At 38.8% G+C, this 22,936-nt stretch overlaps 1 protein-coding gene across 1 annotated transcript in view; it reads right to left on the bottom strand.

Moving 5' to 3' along the window:
- Positions 1-22,936, bottom strand: part of mrc2 (mannose receptor, C type 2) — a 63,927-nt gene that overhangs the window by 13,711 nt on the left and 27,280 nt on the right. Inside the window, exons 6-12 of the mRNA XM_055152888.1 lie at positions 20,979-21,122; positions 19,814-20,005; positions 16,611-16,765; positions 15,082-15,186; positions 6,631-6,746; positions 6,405-6,553; positions 168-403 (exon numbers count right to left, since the gene is read on the bottom strand). Coding sequence (XP_055008863.1) covers positions 168-403; positions 6,405-6,553; positions 6,631-6,746; positions 15,082-15,186; positions 16,611-16,765; positions 19,814-20,005; positions 20,979-21,122 — 1,097 coding nt within the window. The remainder of the gene's footprint in view (positions 1-167; positions 404-6,404; positions 6,554-6,630; positions 6,747-15,081; positions 15,187-16,610; positions 16,766-19,813; positions 20,006-20,978; positions 21,123-22,936) is intronic.

Below are 22,936 nucleotides of genomic sequence, written 5' to 3'. Positions count from 1 at the left end.
CACAGAGAATGTTAAAAAATGAAAACCCAACATTTTTTATCTCTTTTTTATCTCATGGAGTCATGTGTGCCACCCCACCAACAAAAAACAATTATATCATTCTCAGATTTTGAATATATACCTTACATCATTTCTGTCACCCCTCCATTGGTGCTTTAGTGTCTCACCTTGTAGCAGTAGCGCAGGTTGTTGTTGCTCTTCCAGCCTCGGGGGCAGGCTCCGCTCAGACTGGGGTGGGGCTGGGGGACGGGGGGCAGAGGGGCGGGGGGCTCCGGGCTCAGAGACGTGTCCTGGGTTTGACGACAGATGAACTTGGCTTTGGTCGCGCTGCACTCTCTCACCTCCCACAGACCCGTCGCATAACCCGTCGCCATGGAGACGCAGCCACTGCCATCCACCGACACTGAAATAGATAAATACAGGTGGTACATTGAGTGTAAGAAGATACTGTTTATATTGCTTATTGTTTAAGGTAGATCCCCAGTCGCAATACTTCCTGGGGTCCATTAAAATACAGAAATATACATTCTCTGAAACAAAATCTGTTTCTATTTCATACACTTACAACAGTCAGCTCCAAGGGTGTCGGATTGGGGAGGGTAAAAGGTACTATTTACTCAGGGCCCAGAGCAGGGAGGGGCCTTTCACAAAATGTATAATATGCAATTTTCATATAAAGAACATGTAATATTGGCCCACCAAGAGGATTTGTACTACACCCATGGTCAGTTAAATATGTAATTAAGAAAGAGTTGTACATTGTGAATATGTCTTATATTATTTCATTTATTTAGCAGTTTAACTTGGAAGGATCACCTACAATACTGGGGTTACACATTTTTGTTGATTTATTTTATTATTAATTATAACTTGCCTGTAAATACCTTGGTGGCCCTTCTCTTACCTACGTGAGATGTGACTGTCTAAGTAATAAGGAAAAATATTAATATTTTCTGGCTCAGAAAGATATCATAGGACAATATGTACTTTACATTAAACACTATCCCTTCATTAAAATTCACACAATCTAGTTTGGCCCTCTATTCAAGTACCCCCGTGGACCCGTTTATTTATTTTGTTTAATTGGACAGATACAAAAACACTGACTAACTTTACCACTGCAGTTCAATGGATGCATATCTATCTTATTTATTATATCGTTATCTTATCTTTATTATAACTTGTTGGGGAAGAAATCACATGTTTTTTATCTGTTAGAAAAACATTAAGAACCTTGAAGAAATGTTGAATGAAGCCAAAAAAAAACAAAAAAAAACAAGTCACACTGCCCATCCACCATTAAATTCCCCATAAACTCTTCAATACGATCAAACACTGGTGTAAGGAGGCTCATCGATACAATTTTAGGGGTACAGGGCAAGAAGTCTCACATGGGACCCCCTCTAATATTAATCAATAGAAACCCCACCCCCCCACCACCTGCTACTGCTCTGGGTTTAAGTAACTGATAATCATAACATAATCATTTTCTATAATAGTATGTTAATAGTAAAAAAAAATAGAACTGAAAATTTTGAAATGTCCACATTGCGTTTTCATCAGTTTAATGTGTATTTTTTCACAGCCATTGTCAGCTCAACATTGTGGTATATTTGGAATCTAGACAAAGAGATGCCTGAGGGTCCGGACGACTGAACCTTTTGTAAATCCACTAAAACATTTCATCATTGTTCCTCACACAAACATCTAAGGATCTGATGAAACACAAACACACCAGAGGAGTCTGAACAAGCCTAAAGGTCTCAAACCTTCACTGCTTTGATCAGTGCGGTTCATGCACAGAGATAGGAGAATTAGGGTGAAGCGATACAGTTTTCCCACGATTCGATATGTACCTCGATATCGATTCAATACGTTTTTAGACGCGAAAAAGAAAAATCTCATGTCATTTTTTTCTGCTACTGCGTATAATATAATATAATACTATGATGTTAATGAAACGATACATACATTAGATACAGTACATTACAGTGCAACTACTGTAAAGTTGTAGTTTATATGTGAAGTGTTTTAGTTCATTTGGTTCAATCATTCACAGCATTTTTATTCAGTGAAAATAAGAACAGAGCTTTCTCCGGCTATTTTATATTTTATAATACAACCAGTCTACTCTTAATACAGACTGTAGGGGAGTTACAATATCTGACTTTCTCTTTTTTGATGATGATTTCATGATTTCTTTTCTTTTCCTCCTGAGTCTGTCTCTCCTCTCACTGCTTTCACAGAGGCTCCCTGTGTCTCTGCTGCTCTGCCTCGTCTCCAGTAGCAGCAGTGACAGACAGTAGCTCCTCCCACACTGCCCTGCTCTTTTTACACACACTGCACTCTGCCATTTTCTTTCTGGACACTAAAACTATGTTATATTACAAAGAAATGTATTATGAAATAGAGTCTAAGAAAAAGATTGCGTATATCACGAGTCGCGGCACGGGTGTGTCACAAGCGCATTTGATTAAAGCCGATGTAAAGTATTTAAAAGTTCATATATTAAAAGGGTTAATTTACATAAAATAAAAAGTGACTGAAAGATAAAAGCCACCTCTTAGAATATTTCAGCTGTAAGTCCCTATGGAGCCGTTTTCTTGCTGCATCTGAGAGGGACGCCGCGATGACCGTTTCTCTTTCAGACCAAAATAAATAGGAACAGAGCACATGTGGAGGGACACATGCATATCGACTGAACATTTGTATCAAATTGTGTCACCAGTATCGAACGATTTGACCATTAAAGTACTCGTACATTTAAGTAATGAATCAAAACAAATCATAGTGTAAGTCTGTTAAATGTCACTATAGTATGTTCAGTGCTGGTCTCCATGGAGATGTTAATGTTTTTTTCTGAAATGTTTCACCATATGGTATTATATGTATCTATTTATATGCCACCAGGCCAAGTTAGAAGTCGTGGAGAGGCGACTCCACGCACGGTAAATAAGAATGTAAGTTATAAACGTATTTATTAAGGTCCTTTATTGGACTAAACTGACTCTTGTGAGCTTTAAGCCATGTTATAGAGCCGTTACTTCCTCAAAAAACATACCTGGAATTGTTTTGTTTCATTCACACATGTCTGAATAATCCTGCATCATTAGTCTGTCTCCAGAGTTCAAGATGCTCTGATCCACCTTGTGATGTCATGAATTGGTACTTTTCAAGTTAACAGATCCTTTTATCTTTTATTTAGCAGAGATTGGAAATTCCAAGGCTGAAATTATCCATATGATTCTAGTGAAGATTTATGGAGTTTAAAAACACAGTGGAGCACATCCTGTATTACCAAATGACATCACAAGGTGCTGTTTTCTGTGTGAGAGAAGAACTCAGCCTATATATGTAGAATTTGTGTGTCAAACATGTGTGAATGAAACCAAACAAAACTCCAGGTTTGTTTGTGATGAGGAAACAACATTATAACATAAATCAGAAGACAGAGTAATATGGACCCATTAAGAGTTATTAGTCCATGTACAAGCAGTTACTAAACAGGAAAATTCACAGCTAATGAAAACTGCTTTGGCGTCAAATAAAGACTCCATGATGCAATACTACACTATGCTATAATTGTACTTGTAAAAAAAGCACCTGGGATCAATCAGGGAAGTATTTTGTTGAAGTTAAAAAGCTGAGACTGGATTCAGGGGCTTTCGGATCAGAGGAAGCTGTAAAAACTTGACCATTTGGAGATTTAAATTAACAAATTAGAGGAAAATGTGATTCAAGTTTTGAGGTGTACATACCAAGCCCTGAACATTTTAAAGGTCCTAGATTACGCAAAATTTACCCTTGTGAGCTTTTAGCCATGTTACAATGTTGTTACCTCCTCAAAAACAGACCTGGAGTTGTGTTTTGTTTCATTCACACATGTTTGAGTAATGCTCCGTTCTACCTTGTGATGTCATGCAGTGGTAGTAGTTTTCAAGTTAACAGCTACTTTTTACATTTAGTTCAGTAGAGATGAAGACTGAAATGACCCAAATTATTCTAGTGAAGGTGTATGGAGTTTAAAAACACAGTGGAGCACTTCTTATATCGCCACCTGAAGAAATCAAACTAAATATTCAGAATTTGTGTGTTAAACCTGAGTGACTGAAACAAAACAAAACTCTATGAGGAAACAACATTATAACATAGATCAGAAAATAGCGTAATATGTCTTTTTGTTTGTTTGTTTGTTTGTTGATTTGTTTTTTTAAGTATAGGGGGCGCTCTGGAACAGTTATCCATTTCCTTTTTTAACTCTAACTTTCTTTTGGTTAAATCACCAGTTTCATGAGGCCCCTTGAGGTGACTGCTGTTGTGATTTTGGGTTATGCAAAAATAAACTGAATTGACTTGAATTTCAGATTAATCAAAGTACGTGTTTTATCCAAGGGGAATTTCATTATATTCACATCTATAATCATTGTTTTTCTCTGTATAAACCTTTGAGACATGTTTACTGGTTTACTGGCTCCTTCTGTAATCTGATCTGTGCTTCTGGAAATGCATACGGCTTTTTTGAGAACAAGACACTAACCAACATGGTGCTCGTGTTTGCGCAACGTTGTGAATTTTAGAGGTTTTGTTTCATTCCAAGAGGTTTGAGACCCCCAGAGAGATTTAAATGTGTAACAAAAATATATTATGTTCCCTGTGTCAATGACCCCTCTATTATGTCACCACCTTTTTACATTTTAAATATCTTATGCTAAATGTTTTACATTAACTTATGGTAAATGAATGTAAAATTGATGATCTTAGAATGTATATTATTTGCTTTGGAGCAATATAAAATAACTGCATGGAAAATTGTGACATAATATATAGGGCTGGGTGATATGGATCAAAAAATATATCTCGATATATTTTGCTATATCTCGATATACGATATATATCTCGATATATGTTCAAGAAAAAATAACCCCCTAAAACTGAAAACTGCAAAAACAAATCTGCCAAATTCCACAAGGTCTTTTTTTTTATTAAAGTGTAAGAGGTCAACAGTTCATATAGGAACATTTAAGATTACAAAAACCCTAATTACATAAATAATAATTTAACTGTTAAATAAAAGAAATAAAACATATTTCCTTTGTTTCATTCATAAATTAAACAACTCAAGACAAGCTCATCTTTGCATTAACTCTGTTATCCAAACCAGAACCAGAACCATGAGCTCATTTAGTAGAAGAAGCTCAGGATGTTCCTTATTTTAACAGACACATGTTCCTCACCAGCATCAGGAGCTCTGAGGTTTAATCCCACAATCCACTGCAGATCAAACCAAACGATTCAAACACTGTTGTACAAGTGACACTGCAACAGATTATTCATTAAAATCTTCTGCATAAATAAACTTTACATTGCTAAACTTTACAAGATATAGGCCTATAGCATAACGACTCAAGAGCCACATCAGCCCGTTTGAGATTATAGTGTTAATTATTATTATTATTATTTTTTTTGTTTTTTTGTTGCAGCTTTGCGTAGACTTGTTAACGTTTTACAGAAACGAAACTTAAAAAGCGCATGGCTAATTTGCATAAACAGCGCACTCCACGTGCCGCTCTTGCGGTTCAACTTCTTTTGGACTAAAGGACATGACTCGGTGGAATATGAGGATGTGCTGCTGATGGTTTTGTCTGTAAATGGTGGAAAAGGTTCGTGGTGCTTGAAGCTTTTCACTGGCACCAACTTTCGGCGTTCACGGTGGTAGTGAGGAGTGAAGGAGACACGAGCGAACAAAATCAGGAAGGCGGAGGCGCGCGGGCGACGAGAGAGAAGGTAAACAAGCGAAACGGCGAAATCAAAATTGAATATAAGCATTATATCGATATATACGATATGTCAGAATTCATATCGAGTTTTTAAAAAATCTCGATATATTAAAAATATCGAGATATCGCCCACCCCTAATAATATATATTAAACCGGGTAAACAGTTAGGTTATTGTTGTTTGTTGAACCACCCTTTGCTCACCAAAACAACTGTACAAATGTGTTCATATAGTGAAATTGTCCAGGCATAACAATGGCAGGTTTGAAGTTCCTAAATTGTGCAAAATGAACTCTTGTGAGCTTTAACTCTTGTAAAAAACATACCTGTTGTGTTTTGTTTCATTCACATGTTTGAGTAACGCTTTATTATGAATCTGTCTATGTCTCCAAAGCTCATAAAACAGTAGTTTAACAGCTACATTTTACCTTTATCTCAGTAGAAATTGGCAATTCCAGGGCTGAAATCATTCAAATGAGTGTTTTCTGTTTGAGAGAAGAACTCAGCCTAAATACGCAGAGTTTGTGTGAATGAAACAAAACACAACTCCAGGTCTGTTTGTGATGAGGAAACAACATTAATCACTAAAATAGCGCAATAGCGTAATATGGGCCGTTTAAGGTGTTACCTGGCTGGTCTCTGTTCCAGTTGGTGTAAGTCACTTCGTCTCCTGTGAGCCAGTGGTACGAGCCTGCTTTGCCCTGATCTTGGAGCCCGATCCAGAATGAGTCCCCAGAGCGACCGAACACCAGGCTGTTGGCATAGGCCTGCTCAAATCTGCAAAATATTAGTCATTTTAGTGCAATAAAAATAAATAAATAAACAACATAAAAAAGAGCAGTAGTGTTTTGTACCTGTTGGTTATAGTGACAAGTGCAGATTTATGCTCCTCACAGACTTTTCTGGCTTCATCAAACGTCTTGAGGTCTTCGACGACCCAGTAACATGACGGACTGTGCCACTTCCAGCCCTGAACAAATCCAAACAAAAGCAGAATATTCAGTCATTTGTCAGAAAACAGTAAAAACCCACTAGCTACAAACCCTTTAAGTCACAATAGTAAAGAGTGTAGCCCTGGTTTTAGCCCAGTTTAGTTCTGACATAGGACATGGTTTGGTCCTGCCAAGTCCACATTTAATCTTGGTCTTGTCCATGGAAGCAAGATCTGGAAGATGAACCCCAGATGGTGTTGTGTTGTTTTCTATAGCCTGTGCTCACTGGTGCGAAATGGCAAAAGCGTTTTTTAATTCTGCAGTAATTCCTGAATACTGGTCTAGTCTCTGATGATTGAAAAATATTAAAAAGTCCATACTGTAAAAATACAAAACAAAATCCACTAGTCGATCTTGCACGGGAACAGATGGGAAGTGTCTTATCCCGTTTTAATTACATGTTCCAGTCAAGGCTTACTCCCTGTTTACCCCCCAAATTAATCATATCAAGTGTCCTTGTCATCATAAAGATATTTCACACTAAACAGTACAGATTAATCTATCTTTCAAAACACCACTTAAAATAAATACTATGTTTTAAAACCAAGCAATCAGCAAGATTTGTAACTGTTGAGGGGTTGCTCCGTTTTGAGTTAATGACATTTTAATATACACAAATGAATTTTTATTAATGATTCAAATATTTTAGTACGTCAAAGAAAAACGAATACAAGGAATTGGGACATGCCGACTGCTAAAAGGTGCTTTTTTTTAAATAAATATATATATGTAAACATCATAATTCTTACACTCTCCCGACTCTCTTTTCAATAGGCCTCAGTTTTGTTGCCAACTCATCTGCTGACAGTGCAGACGTGTACACTGCTCCTCCAGCCCGCAGCAGGTCAATGGGGTGAGACAGATACTGCAGTTATGTGTGAGTGAAAGAGAGAGAACGAGGGACAGAGAAAGAGGGAGAGGGGGGACGACAGAGGGGGAGAGAGAGGGAGAGGGAGGGAATGATAGAGAGCAAGGGAGGGAGAGAGAGGGAGGGGGAGAAAGCAAGAAGGTGTAGCGAGAGGGAGAGGAAGAGAGAGAGAAGGCAGGAGAGAGGGAGGGAGTGATAGAGAGCAAGGGAGGGAGAGCGAGGGAGGGGAAAAAAGGGAAGAGAAAAGAAGGTATAGACAGAGGGAGAGAAAGAGAGAGAGAAGGCAAGAAAGAAGGAGGGAGAGGAGTAATAGAGAGCGTGTGAGAGAAAGAGGGCATTAGTGGAGGAAGAGACACAGAAAGAGAGAGAGACAGAAAGATAGAGGAAGTTAGAGGAGGGAGAGGGAGTAATAGAGCAAGGGAGAGAGAGAGCAAGACAGAGGGAGTTAGAGGAGGAGAGAAGGAGAGGGAGAGAGGGAGAGGGAGTAATAGAGAGGGGAGGGAGTGATAGAGAGCAAGGGAGGGAGAGGGGGAGGGGAAGAAAGTGATGAGAAGAGAAGGTGTAGAGAGAGGAAGAGAAAGAGAAGGCAAAAGAGAAGGAGGGAGAGGAGTAATAGAGAGCGTGTGGGAGAGAGAGGGCGTTAAAGGAGGAAGAGACAGAGAAAGAGAGAGAGACAGAAAGAGGAGGGAGTGATAGAGCAAGGGAGAGAAAGAGCGACAGAGAGGGAGTTAGAGGAGGAGAGAAGGAGAGGGAGTAATAGAGAGGGGGAGAGAGCGAGAAAGACAGAGAGAGGAGAGAGTCTGAGAGAAAGAGAGACTGAGAGGGAGAAAGAGAGCGTAAAAGAGAGACAGAGAGAGAGAAAGGGGCGGAGACTGGGAGACTGACAGAGATGGAAAGAGTGGGATAGAGTGTAAGAGAGACTGAGAGAGACAGAGAGAAAGAGAGGGGGACTGAGAGGGAAAGAGAGAGGGAGAGAAAGTGAGAGAAGATCTGCTGTGTGAACTCAAACCACATCTGGCCCAGAGACACAAACCTCTAAGTGTTAAGCTGAGTCCAAATACAGATTTTGCACATATTTTGGGCTTCTGCGGCTCACATTTAGGGCACATGATGCAATCAGAGTCAGAAAAGTGTATGTCCTCAAAGCATGTTTTTGAATAGGAGTTATTTTGCAACTGCAGTTAGGCTAAAGATGTAAAAATGGGCTTTGCTGGTTAAATAAACCCACACAACACTGAACCATTAATGCCAAGGATCAAAACAGATAGTGAAGAGTGAATATAGTGTGAACTGTAAAGACTGCAAACCATTAATGAACAAATTATTTTATCTAGATTTTAAGGATTTATAGCAGAAAGGAGAAGGCATGACTTAGCTAAAGATTTGAGAGTGAATCATGAGTTTAATCTGCCTTTTTAGTTTTTAGATATAAATACACAGTTTCGTTGTACTTTTCTATTTAAAATATTTGGTTTTTGTATGAACTCCCATGCAGGTGTAGTCTTGTGAGTGCAGGTGTAGTCTTGTGAGTGCAGTTTTGATACATAGGCCACGTCTCAATTCTCTTTCCTTGCTTCTCCCCGATCCTCCATTTTTTCAGCTGTCAGTCAAATGCGTCATATTAAGTGATGCCCCAAAGAAAACCACGAAAGGAAGGAGTAAACCTGAGGGAGGCTTCGGGAGGCATCAGATAAAATAATCAAACTTTATTCATGTCAGTGAAGAGTTATACCCTCTCTCCTTGCTGTGTGCAGAATCGAGAAGCGAAATCAAGGAGAAGGAAGCGAGAAAAGAGAAATGAGATGCAGCCATAGATAAGTTTAGCAAGCATTTGCCACAAGCTCTTTTTAATCCACTAATCGATCAGCAAGACATGTCTTTACTCGACTAAAAACGTGTTCTGTTCAGTTGAGTACAACTTTATTCGTTATAAGTCACCAGCAAACCACCAAAGCAAATTTATTTTCATATTTATGTTGAAATAATATCAGCATACATCTGAATTAGGGATGAATCAATCCAACTTTTTCAGCTCCAATACAGATACTTTAGCTTTTAGTCTCTGCTGGTATCCCATATTAACAAATAACAGTACAGGGACTGAGAATGACCTTTTTTCCTCACCAAAACACAGTTAACTTATTACAAAATTCCAGCATATAACTTTTGAACAGCTTTGTATGAATCAGCCTGAAAATAGACTTCTTACATCAAATTTAAAGGCCCTACCAGCTTTACGGATCAGTGGTGAAAGGTAACAAAGTAAAAGAACAATACTTATCTGGGGTATCTTAAGTGAATTTTACAGTGGATACATTTTACTTTTACTTCACTACATTTGAGAGCATGTATCTGTACTTTCTATTACACTACATTTTAGGTCTGAAGTGAAAAGTAAAAAGTAAATTTCTTACGGTTTGAGACCCGCTGAAATGGCTGAGACAATTTTTAGCACATTTTATTAAATTAACATTGAGTTAATGTCCAAAGTTTGAGCAAACCAGATACACAAATGCACAACAACAGCTAGATTTATTTATTTTTAATCAATTGAATAACTACTAAAAAACTGAACTAAATCAGCTAAATGCTTTATCAAAATCACTACATTTGATGCTGCACTGGATTATAAGATGCACTGTCAATAAATGGTCTATTTTCTAACTTTTTTCACAAATAAACCACACCAGACTTTAAACGAAACACAGCAGTTGGATGGGTCAGTGGGACTTTGTTTGGCGTGTTCACGGTGACTCTGGGCTTTGTTCAGTTGTGGCGTGTAGGGAGGGTGCTGTCTGGACCGCTGGATTGTCGGCGTGTTCACAGTGACGCAGTTGTTCAGTTGTGTCTAGAAGTGGCACATTGCACTCGCTTTTTTCGGTTTGTTCCTCCATTCTGTTCCTCGTCGACGTAGAGTGATGAGTGTGGCTGCGGGTGTTTTTCGCCGCACGGTCGCTGTCTGCTCCGTGTGTGTTTGGGCTGCGGGTGGTGCGGGTTGTAGTTTACTGAAGTCGTGCTGGGACACCCGAGTGGATTCGTGTATAGGGTGCTCTAGATTGTGGGGCGCACAGTCATTTTTTGATGATTTTAACAGCCCGGAAAAAACAGTACATTTTTAAACAGATATTTCAGTACTTTTACTTAAGTAGATTTATTCATGTGATACTTTTACTATGAGTAATCTTGAGAAATCTTTTGCCCATGTATCTCTACTTTTACAAACTTGAGTACTTCTCCCACAACTGTAACTGATATCAGGGGATCGATACCTGGTCCAGCAAAATTTCCTGGATTGGTGTCGATATCTGATTCCAATATCGGTATCGGTGCATAGTTCGAATAAACAAAATCTCTATGAAAATACAATAATACAATATAAAACACAAGTAGCTAAACACATTCATACACACATTTTAAAACTAAGAATAGAAACTATATTTAACTTAACTTTCACAACTACTTTTCTGAATTCTGTCACTACCCACTGTTCTCAGCATCTGCCCCTCTCTGCTCTCACAGACTGGGGCAGTTAATCACTCTATGGAGGTAATTACCCCAGACCAGTATGGGGCAAATGTCTCAGAGGTCAACGGCAGTAACATCACTAAAGCAGCCAGCATGTTTTGTCTATTAGCCTGTATGCAGACAGCTCATACGGGGGGACACGCTGTACCATCACAGGGCCGTGTCAAATGGACCATAATGCTTTGCTGCGTGAACAGAGGGGCGAAAACAAATGGGCCGATCCAAAAGACGATCATTGTCGAGCGTAACAGCTGAGGAGCAGCACGGAGAGACATCAGATACTTTTCAGAATAAATCTCAGATATAAATACTGCACAGCTGAAGGAGCAGACGGACAGAAGGTCTATGGAGTTATGGGGCATGACACTAAATGTGTTATCCACGGGTTTCAGAGTGATGCAGTTCTAGCACCGTTGTCATAGTAATTAACAACTCAAAGCAAAACATTATATTTTTTGGCTGGGAAAAAAGTGTTCAAATGTCACCTATGAACAGGAAGCTGGGATCCATGAATACGCAATACTTTTGAAGACATTAAAAAGAATGAAAAATGTGTGATTCCAAAGCCCAAAGGAAGCAGAGAGGAGGAAATAGGAAATGTATAATCTGTAAACGTACTATGAATTCAGAAAAAACATATTGGTCAAGTTGTAAAAAACAGTAAAATTTACAATACTGTGCCACAACTATTACTACAACTTTTACTGTTGCTACTTTTGTTTTTAAAATTCTAAATAATTCAAGATCCTATATAATGCAAAATGTACTCTTATGAGCTGTAACTCATGCTAAAATGTTGTTAACCATGTTAAACATACCTGGAGTTGTGTTTGAGTAACCCTTTATTATTATTAGTCTGTCTACATCTCCAAAGCTCAAAATTGTTGTTCCACCATGTGATGTCATGAAGCAATAGCTGTCCTGTTAGCAGCTACCTTTTACCATTTATTAAGTAGAAATTGGGAACTCTGGGGCTGAAATTATCCAAGTGATTCTAGTGAAGATGCATGGAGTTTAAAAACAGTGAAGCTCTTCCTGTATTACCTCATGACATCACAAGGTGTTTTCTGTTTGAGAGAACAGCCAAAATATGCAGCATTTGTGCATTAAACATGTGAATAAAACAAACTCCAGGTCTGTTTGTGATCAAGAAACAACATAGATCAAAAAATAGCGTAATATGGCCCTTTAATCTTCAAAAACATTATCTCAAAGGAAATCATAACTTGTGCATTATAGAAAGCAATTATTTTGATTTAAAACTGCTTATTTCGTTGAATGTGTGAGAGAATGATTTTGTTCCATTAGGACCAAGTGGTGTAAAAGGGTTGTGTGTGTAATTTACAACTGGAGACCAGTATAAAAACTACTAAACCCCAGCTTTAATCTGGAGGAAATTATGAGCTGCAAAATCAAACACAGATGTGGATGAGTTTCCCAGATGTGACCGTCTGTGTGGTACTGAGCAGGGCACGGCATATTTTACATTTAACAAAACTGTCTCTTTTAAAATCTACTCAGATGTAGTTGTAGTGGTGAAGAAGAATATTGAGACTTTGCTGGGTGTGTTCTACATGTATGTGTATGGTGGAAGAGTAACAAAAATCTACAAAAAATATATATAATAAGAGATTAAGATTAGCGATTAACAATCCACAACTAAATATTATATCTTCTGAATGGCCAAAAGTCAAATGTCACATAAAACAGAACAATGAAATGCATGATTAGAACGCAACAATTTGATTACTTTTTTCCATTCATAAGATATAACATTTAACAAAACTGTCTCCTTTAGAGTCTGCTCAAATTTACTTGTAGGGTTGCAGAAGAATCTTGACACTTTGCAGAGACACCATGCTGGGGGTGTTCTACATATGGATGATGGAATGTTCAGCAGTTACCCAATGCACACATGAGCAAAACTGTCAAAAAAGTTTTAAGATGGTATGAAGACTCAAGAAAAAATACAAAATGGATTTAAACAACACATTTTCAAGAGCCTGTGATCAAAATAAGCGTTCATGGTCCTGTTTCGGAGTTTGAGTTTCAGCAAAAAAGTGAGAGTGACTAACTGAAAAACTGCTGGCTCATGCTAATAGCTTGTGACTGTAATGTTATTTGAGAGGGAAATATTTAACAGCACAAATCTGTTTATCTGTGGCATTTCCAACTAATTCAGTTCTTTTTGCTCAGATTGTGTTACTGTGTCACAACCCCAAGGGAATGTTGATGACATCGGCAGCAAAGTATCAACATAATTTTTCGGAAAATTTAGAGATTAGTTATGCATTACAAAAAAGATTCAGGTTTAATTAAAGGGGTTAGGATAAGGAGTTATCTGCAGAGAATATTATTATATTTGGTTGATCCAAATAGAACATAATAGCACTAAAACATAATATAAATACAATTCTTGAAGGTGCATTGCGTAACTTTTCTGGTGGAGGGTCCGTCAAATGCTTTTCTTCATTGAGATGTTATTGCTTTGTCTGAAAGTTACAGGACAGATCTGTGGAGAGGCAACTCAATCACAATTAGAATGCGTGTTTTTCTAGGTTTAAAACCACGTGTAAGTGAATAAATGTAAGGTAGAGCTGTTTAAAGCCATACTGTGAAACATTCAACAATATACCCATAGAAACCAGCACATGACAGACCCCCATACAAAAAGTTCCTCAGTGTACCATTTATAATTAGTAAAAAGTTATCTGACCAAGCAAAATCAACCTTTAATTAACTTTCAGTCCTTCGAAACAAAGACATCTCTATATTTGAGGTGGTGTGATTTATTCCACAGTTGCGTTCTGGGGGCGGGCGGTTGGAGCAGATGAAGGAGAGCTTGGGGAGCAGGGGTGGACGTTGAAGAAATAGTTGAAATATTTAAAGCTACACTACTCACTGTCTGAAAGAGGAGGGGGCATAGCTTTGTGTTTGTACGGAAAAGATGGATAGCCTGTGAAACACTAACTCACAGCACGCACAAAGGGACAATGAAGATGACTTGAGTTTAAGAAAGGGAAACAAAGAGGAAATATGCTAGCAATGTCCAAGATCCCACATCTGGTCATCTGAAAAGCTCCCTGAGTAGTCTATGGGAGCAGCTTTATATACAGTATAACGCTCCCAAAGGCTCAGTGAATTGAATTGTCAAGTTAATATGCAAGGTCCAGCCTATAATAACAAATGTGAAGGGCATACAGATACAGACAGATACAATTTGGACCTTTTATAAAAGAGTATTCTAGTCCTTGAATACTTGAAACTTGAAAACTTAAATTTCCCTCGGGATCAGTAAAGTATCTCTCTCTGAATTTAGTATTACACTCTCCTCAAACTGCCCTTACAGAGATCTGCTGACCCTACCTGATCAGTCCTCTTCTTAAACTGCACTTTTAACTGTGACACAAAGGCGCAGTGTAGTGTGAAAATGTGAAAAACTTGAATTTTCCTTGAGACCGGGAAGAATCTCTCTCTCGCTACAATAGAATGAAGCTTAATCTAGTGATTTCTGCTTTTTATTATCATCCAAAAATTAATCTAAATGGACAAAGAAAATGTACAGTCAAATGCCCTGATACCACTTACAGAAATCTGAGTCATTTAACAGACATCACAGATGATTCAAGCTTTCGAAACTCAGTAAGACACACTAAAAAGTTTGATACTGGGTTTATAATGGAAAGTACTACTTATGGAAATTAATGCCAATTCACTGAAGCCTGAGGGTGAAGAAAAAAGGATCTGACAGCCATAGTTTGGATATGCCCATTGTAAACAAACTGAAATTACAAAATAATTAACACGTCTCCAGCGAAGCATATAGAAAAGTCATTTGTCAGGTGGGATGTGTCAAATCAAACGCAAAAGGCTCCAGATTATCAGTAAGAGTTTGAGTAAGCGTCACAGTACGTTTTTACCTGTTGGCAGTCCTGGTGCTGAGGTTTCCCGTCACTCTTGGTCCCTGGTTTCTTGCAGATGGAGGGCAGAGTCAGGTTACAGGGGCTGTCGTCCCAGCGGCCCTCCTATAAAACAGTACAGAGGAAATAAGGGATAAGGAAAACTCATTCAAACTAACCACATATATCAGTCAATGCCTATTCAAGTGAAGTTTTATAGAAGAAAACTTAATAGGGCAGATACTGGAAATGAACTGAATATGATTACCAGTAATCTACAGATAAACTAGCACTAAACCTAAACTAAACCAAAGCAGAAACAAGTACTGAACAAAAGGTCTAAACTAGTTCTACACCAGGTCTACACAAAGCTCTTAAAGGTCCTATATTACACAAAAGTGATCCTTGTGAGCTTTTAGGCATGTTATAATGTTGTTACATCCATTAATTCAGTAGAGATTGGCAAGTCCACAAAAGAAAGCATCTGAATGATCCTAGTGAAGGTGTATGCAGTTTAAAAACACAGTGGAGCACTTCCTGTATTACCATATTACATCAGAAGGTGAGACAGAGTGTTTTCTATTTGAGGTGCATTGGCACTGTTGATGCCTGGGCCCTTCCTGTGCTCCTCCACTACGACTGCTCCTTTTGGGCGGCTGAATCGCTGTGCTCTTTCATTTTAACAACGAAATTTCAGGAGACACATTTCCGCTCATGCAGAGAAGAGTTCAGAAGACAGCTCCTGTACCTTCCTGGACAGTCTATCATTTTCTTTAGTTAGATCTCTACCAATATCAATACAAGTGATTTGAGTGTCTGTTATAGGTGCTTCGAGTATCAGGGTCAAGGTCAATCATTACTTCTGCAAAGACACTTTGGCAACAAACCATCAACCTTTAAGTAGTTTAAGTATTGTACATGTGATGTACAATACAGTTCCATGGTAAACTACTTTTCTCCCCATCTACTGTAGCCTTAGCTCAAGAGGATGCTCCGTTGGCTTTCACAGTCACTCCTGCCTGGTTCTGAAGCTTCTGTTCTCACACTCCACATGTTTTGTGTCTGTTTCTTGGTTGGAGCAAGTTTGAAAGTCTGTAGAAGCACTGACTGCCCCTCTCACTCTGTCCTGCTGTTTGTTTTCTGCCACTGCTGCACTAGCAGCAGGGAAGGGGGCAAACCGGCATTACAAGCAGCAATGCATTATGAAAAGAGTAGTTCAAATTGTCTTGCGCATTTTAATCAGCAGGCTACTTTTAATAGAAATTAGAAATCGGCCTGTGGGCCGCAAGCTGGAAACCCTTGGTCTAACCCAAACCAGACCAGAAACAAGTGGTGAACTTGGTCTAAACCAGGACATAATCTCAATAAAACCAGGAACTGTTTTTCAATAATTTTATATTTCTGGTGTATCTGGACAGCCTAACAAGTCTAAAGTCTTTATAGTTTAAAATTGATAGTAGGATTTACTGTTTAATGACAAAATGTAAACATCTGTAAGTGAGATGCTTATGGGTGTAGAGATGAAAGGTGAACAGTCATAGGTGACTCACAGGGCCCCAGATGGAGACACAGTCCTCCAGAGTGTTGCGGAAGTTGTTGGGTTCGTACGGGTGCCAGTGGGTGAAGATGACGGGTGTGTGGTCAGTCCACTGGAAGTCCATCTGCATGTTAGTGTCATGGAGGCCGATCCACAGCTGCTCCACATCTGACAGAGAGAGGGGGGAGAGGGAAGGAGAGGAAAGAGGAGAGAGAGAGGGAGAAAAGAAGGGAAGAGAGGGGTGAGAGAGAAGGGAGGGATGGAGCATTCTGTTATTTATTTGCAGTTAAAATTTTAACTGTATTACAATAACATAATAATAATTCATTAGTCTTATATGGTGATTTTCCAGATGCTTAAAGTTGCTTTATAATGCGGTGCATTATTCATTCACTCCGTACCCCGTGATGGTAAGCTATTATTATAGCCACAGTTGCCAAATGAGGCTGCCTATCTGCGCCATCTGCCCCTCTGACCACCATCAATCACACATTTTCATGCTAGGCAATGTGGGTGAAGTGTCTTGCCTAAACACAGAATGATTTTCCCATCCAAGTACTGACCAGGTCCAGTAGTACTTAGCTTCTGAGATCTGATAAGAACAGGCTTAGACAAGGAGGTTTGGCCATGACGACGTATTGTACATTTAGAATATATATTTTTAGGATAATCCTGCTTTTTGGTTATTGTGTCAGTGGAATAAATTCGTTTGTGTTGAAATGCATGCTTAAGTACTTCCTTTTTAATTTATTTTCCAATTGTTTTTTTTACATTTTTAAAATTTTGTTTCTATGGTGATGATTGTATGCGGAGCTAAATGGGATTAAATATTGTTTAAACGGTCCGATATTACACAAAAAGCTTTATGTCATGTTGAATGAATGTTGTTACCTCATGACAAACAAACCCAGACTTGTGTTCTGGTTTCATTCACACGTTTGGGTAATCCTTTATCATTATGATAAAGGGTGTGATAAAACAATGTGATGTCATGTGGTGATAGTTTCTACCTTTTACTTTTAGTTTAGTGTTAATTCCAGGGCTGAAATAATTCAAACTGTATGTCTTTGTAAACTTGTATGGAGTTTAAAACACAGTGGAGCACTTCCTGTATTATCACATGACATCACAAGGTGGAACAGTGTTTTCTGAATGAGAAGAAGTCATCTTAAATATCCAGGGTTTGTGTGTTTAACACAGGTGAATGAAACAAAACAACTCCAGGTTTGTGATGACGAAACAAACATCAGACAATAGCATAATATAATAGGCCCTTTAAATCCTAAAGGATAATTAAAGCACAAGCATTTAAAAACAAATTGTATATGACGTTGCAATAGTGAATTCTTTTGTTAACTAAGAAAAAGTTCTACACAGTGTATAATTATGCGTTCCTTGTAATTAGAATGAACCACAATAGAATTTGCAGCACTCCTTCATGTTTAAACCTCGGCTTTGATGGTTTAGCTGCTTAAGTTTGCTATAAAACTAAGAGCCTGAATACTTGGCCTGACTAACAACTTTCTCTAATCTTAATGTGAGGGTTTATAATTGGAGCCACAAAGGCACAATAGACTCTTAATGACAGTGTGGGTACAGGCGTCCTGGCAGCGCTGATAAAGACCAAAAAATCAAAGGCAGTCAAGCTAACACACGCTAAAGCTAACGCACGCTAAAGCTAACGTGGTTCAGTGTTCAAATAAACTGCTCAATAATTACAGGCTCGCGGTGCGTTTAAACAACAGCAAGCTCCAACAAGACGCCCAGTATTATAAGGCAACATGAGAGAGAAAAGAAGTGGGAACATGATACGGTCTACTGAACAACACGCATTGTGCTTTTGTCTGTTCTGTAGTTATCATCTATGACACCCGTGGATCATTTTGTTATGATTTGCATCTAAAACGACTCCACTGACTTCCACGTTAGAAAAATGCGATGCCAAAAGGGAGCAGTATCCAAGGAGATGGATTCATCTAATGCCATACTGTGGAACTTTCTAGACAAAGCAATAACATTTCATTGGGGTCAGGCCTATGTTCCCTCAGCCCTATGTTCCCTTATTTCTAAGATTTGTCTCAAAATTAAACTCAAGTCCCTTAAAAAAGTCATGTCATTTTTACCGCATTTAAAGGGAAGATTCAGGATCATTTCAACTTAGGATCCTTTGCTCCACAATAGAGGTCTGCGCGGGACAGAATTTTCAGTCCCGCTCCCGTCCGCTCCCGCACTGTGCAGTCCTGCTCCCTCCAGCTCGCAAATTTTTTTAAATTTTCAGTCCTGCTCCCGCCTGCATCTGCGATATTTTGTCCCGCGCCCGCCCGCAAGTCCCGCAGGATGGGAACCTTTGTTTTCTTAAGCTCTATCCAACACAGAGAAGCAAAAGAAATTGAGCTGCGTATGGGAGGAGGCGCGGAGGGTGGTCCAGCGGGGGGGACTGTCCGCGCGGCGTACGGACGGGGGGGACTGTCCGCGCGGCGTACGGGACGGGGGGGACTGTCCGCGAGACGTACGGGACGGGGGGGACTGTCCGCGCGGCGTACGGGACGTGGGGACTGTCCGCACGGTGCACAAGAGGGGGGACGGTCTGCTGCTTAAAATGTTTTTATTAATGCCAAATAAAATATCCAGCACAAATTATGCATGATGTGCTTACATTCATCATTTATATATTTTACTTTACACTCATATTTTGTTTGCGGGACTGCAGTTTATCATCCCTCCCGCCCTCTCCGGCGTTGTGCAGTGTTGTTTCCGGGCGCTTTCAAAATGTGTCCCGCGCTGCACTGTTTTGCGTCGGGTCCTGCGGGTCAGGGCTCTATACCACGACCTCTATATTACATCTGTAGTCAACTGCTGCTGGATAATAGGTTGACTACCAAATTATGAAAAATGCTGATAAATTCTGAAGCAAACTAATGATAATGGAAATGTGGGAACATAGGGCTTAATTCGGGAAGAAAAAAAAAAGCAAAAAAAAAAACTTAGAAATGAGGGAAGATAGACATGCTCCCATTTCATTTTTGGAGACAAGCATTTGGCAGACCATCCACTAGAAACATTATATAGAGAAATATCTAGAGTGCTTTAGATATGTTTTTTTTTGTTTTTTTTTTAATAATCAGATTTTTCCATTCACTGAACAGATACGATCAGTTCAAATTAACTGTAGTTAAGAAATAAAATATAATAGATATAATGCAATAATGTGTGCACCTTTCTTGACGTTCCTGAGGATGAACTCGAGCTCGGGCAGGGTGTGGATGCTGGCCAGGTTGGCCTCCATCTTCTGACAGTTCTTCTGCGCTGCGTCCCAGTCCGTCTTCTCTGAGTTCAGTTTGTAGCATCCGGCCTGGAAGGACTGCCAGCCCACGTCACAGTCATATCTCTCATCATCCGCCCACGAGTCTGACAAAAGAGATATACAGTAGTAGAAAATAAGAAGATATAGTTAAATTGTTTTTTGTTTTTTTTTCATTCAGGTTTAGTTTTCAATTTATTTTATTCTGTTGAACCTTAATAACCAGAGAAGAACATTTTGAGATCAGAAGCTCTGTTCTACAAGGGGGTCCTGATCCTGGCCAAGAGTTGGTCAATGATAATTGCTAGATAGTAAGCTCCAAAGGTTTGTTGTGTCTGCTGTCAGGAACAGAGTTATATTTTAGGTTAGAAATATTATTATGATTATGTGTAAGGGTTAGGATAATGGTTTTGGTGAGTTGACATGTTCCAAGACTTAACCTACTAAAGTGGGCAAACCAGTGAAGAAAATAATATGTATCTTTAACACTTTATTCTGTATTATAGTGTTCCATATGTCCCTATATTTTGTCTGGTCAACAGCATAACACAATTTAAAAAAAAGTTGGGATGGGGCAATATGTATTTGGTACTGGGTTAGAGGTGCTAGTTGCAGATCATTGTTTTATGTCATAAAAGGCCTATTGAGTTCTGGTCTAAACTCGCTGATACTGGGTTTAGCTCTTGTATTACACACATTTTTATGCTAAAGTTGCATTGTGTAACTTTTCTGGCAGAGGGGCGTCAAATGCCTTTCTCCATAGAGATGTTATTGCTTTGTCTGGAGTGTTTCACAGTGTGCCAAACCAGGTCAAGTTACCGGTCAGATCTGTGGAGAGGCAACGTCAGAATGCCTGTTTTTGTGGGCATTTTTGAGTCGCAAAACCACTTGTAACTGAATAAAAGGTAGAGCTGCTTACAGTCATACTGTGGAACATTCCAGGCATGACAATGACATATCCATAGAAACAAGCAGGTGACTGACACCTATCAGAAAGTTACATAGTGCACCTTTAAGATTCCCCCACTTGTTTAATATTTTTATTTTAATGCATGGATTTGTATCATCTCCAGCACTGACCTGTGGTGAAGGGGTCCAGAGTGGCATTGGGTCTCTTCTTACAGACGTACGGCAGAGCGACGGAGCAGTCCCTGTTCTGCCATCGCCCTGACGACTCGGTGCGGATCGCCACACAGTTCTCCTCGTCTTCATGACTCGGCTGGTCTGAAACAATCACCGAAATAAATGATTCGATTATTGTTATTAGGGATGTACCGATACCAATATTAGTATCAAATATCTGTGCCATTACTGAAAAATATGCTGGTTTGGATATCGGCTTCCAAATATCGGTTCAGCTGATATTCTGGTTGGGCAGATAAATCATATAATACAACTATTTACTGGTTGTAGTCAGCCCAGAAAGTCTCATAATATTTGAATTTGTATTTACATTAAGTAGTTCAGTTACTTGAGAGACAAATGACAGCTGTATAACACATTCGGTTCAGTTTTATCTTATTTTATTTTTGTTTAAAGGAAATAAACAGTTTTCAGTCTCAGCACTGGATAGTATTGACAGATACTTAAAGCTATAATATTGGAACAAAAGGCTGGATCGGTCCATCCCTAATTGTTATTATATTATAGTACACACAAAAAAAGTGATTTGTTGGATAAGGCAATGTTATTAATGTTAAAAAAAAAAAAACTCTAGTATGAAATATTTGGCAAAAATGCTAAATTCATCCCATGCCTTTTGCAACTTTAACTCATTTTGGGTTTATAAACTGTGACGCTCTGACACTGATATACACTGATAGTAAAATAACAGTGAAGTGATTTAATTACAGAAAGCAGGCAAGAGGAACTTACAGTTGTTAATGTCTTGCCTGGCCTGCCAAAACCACACGCTTTGACAAGACTCTACTGCATTCAAACTAAATATAGGCGACACTGGCCGGTCATTCAAGTAAAGAGCTCAAAAGTTACACACTGACCAAATTAGAAAAACTTGTTATGGTTAAAATCCAATAAATCAATTTAAGTTTAACCTCTCATATGTGTAACTGTAACACTGTAAGAGCATATATGGATCTAAGTTTGTAATAGTTTAAAGTTATTATATTACGCAAAAATGATTTGTGAGCTTGTTAGAATATTATTACTTCCTCAAAAACATGCCTGGAGTTGTTTGTTTCATTCGTACATGTTTGAGTAACCTTTTATATTAGTCTATCTACATCTCCAAAGCTTAAAATCTCTCTCTATCTTTGTTCAATCTTGTGATGTCATGACGTGGTAGTTTTCAAGTTAACAACTACATTTTATCTTTAGTTCAACAGAGATTGGCTATTCCAGGGCAGAAATTATCCAAATGATTCTAATCTTGGCCTTAATATGCAGGGTTTGTGTGTTAAACATGTGAATGAAACAAAACACAACTCCAGGTACACAGCAAAAACTGGAGGGTTAAAATTTCAGGGTAAAATATTTTAGAGTTTGTTTGTTTTTTTTTTACAGAAAAAGTGTTATTTTAACTATCTGAAAGTTAAATGAGGGTTCAAGTTGGGGTTATTTCGTTGATATGTTGATATGGTTGAAGTTCTTTCAACTCCCCTTAGTGTTAATTTGGTACCTCCAACCCACCACTTTAGACTCCCCCGAGAGAAGACCAGTTTGAACCAGTTTTGTACATAATTTCATCTTAAACTAACTAAAATAAAGGTTAAAAATAAAATACTTCTGTGTGTTGTTTAGCTAAATCAAGATAACCCTTCAAAGTGTTATCTGTGTACTCTCAAAATGTTAATATATGAACTCTTGATTTCAGGGTTAAACACGAACTTTGGTCCTGTGTTACTTAAAGGTTGTGTAGAGGATTTTCCAAGGAACGAGAAATCCAGCGACTGTTTGTCCTTTTTCAAATGTTGCGCATGCGTGAAACCACCCCCCCTCCCCTACAGCTCCCTACGTAGAAAGCCTCCTCCCTCCTCCTTACGCCAGAAACAGGTTTGTTTACAGCCGGTGCGCTGCAC

Source organism: Boleophthalmus pectinirostris, unplaced genomic scaffold (genome assembly GCF_026225935.1).
Source record: "Boleophthalmus pectinirostris isolate CB_2022bp ecotype Guang Dong unplaced genomic scaffold, ASM2622593v1 HiC_scaffold_17, whole genome shotgun sequence".
In the NCBI taxonomy this organism is placed as follows: Eukaryota; Metazoa; Chordata; class Actinopteri; order Gobiiformes; family Gobiidae; genus Boleophthalmus; species Boleophthalmus pectinirostris.
Note: the sequence above shows the minus strand (reverse complement) of the source record. Positions and strands in the feature narration are given on the sequence as shown.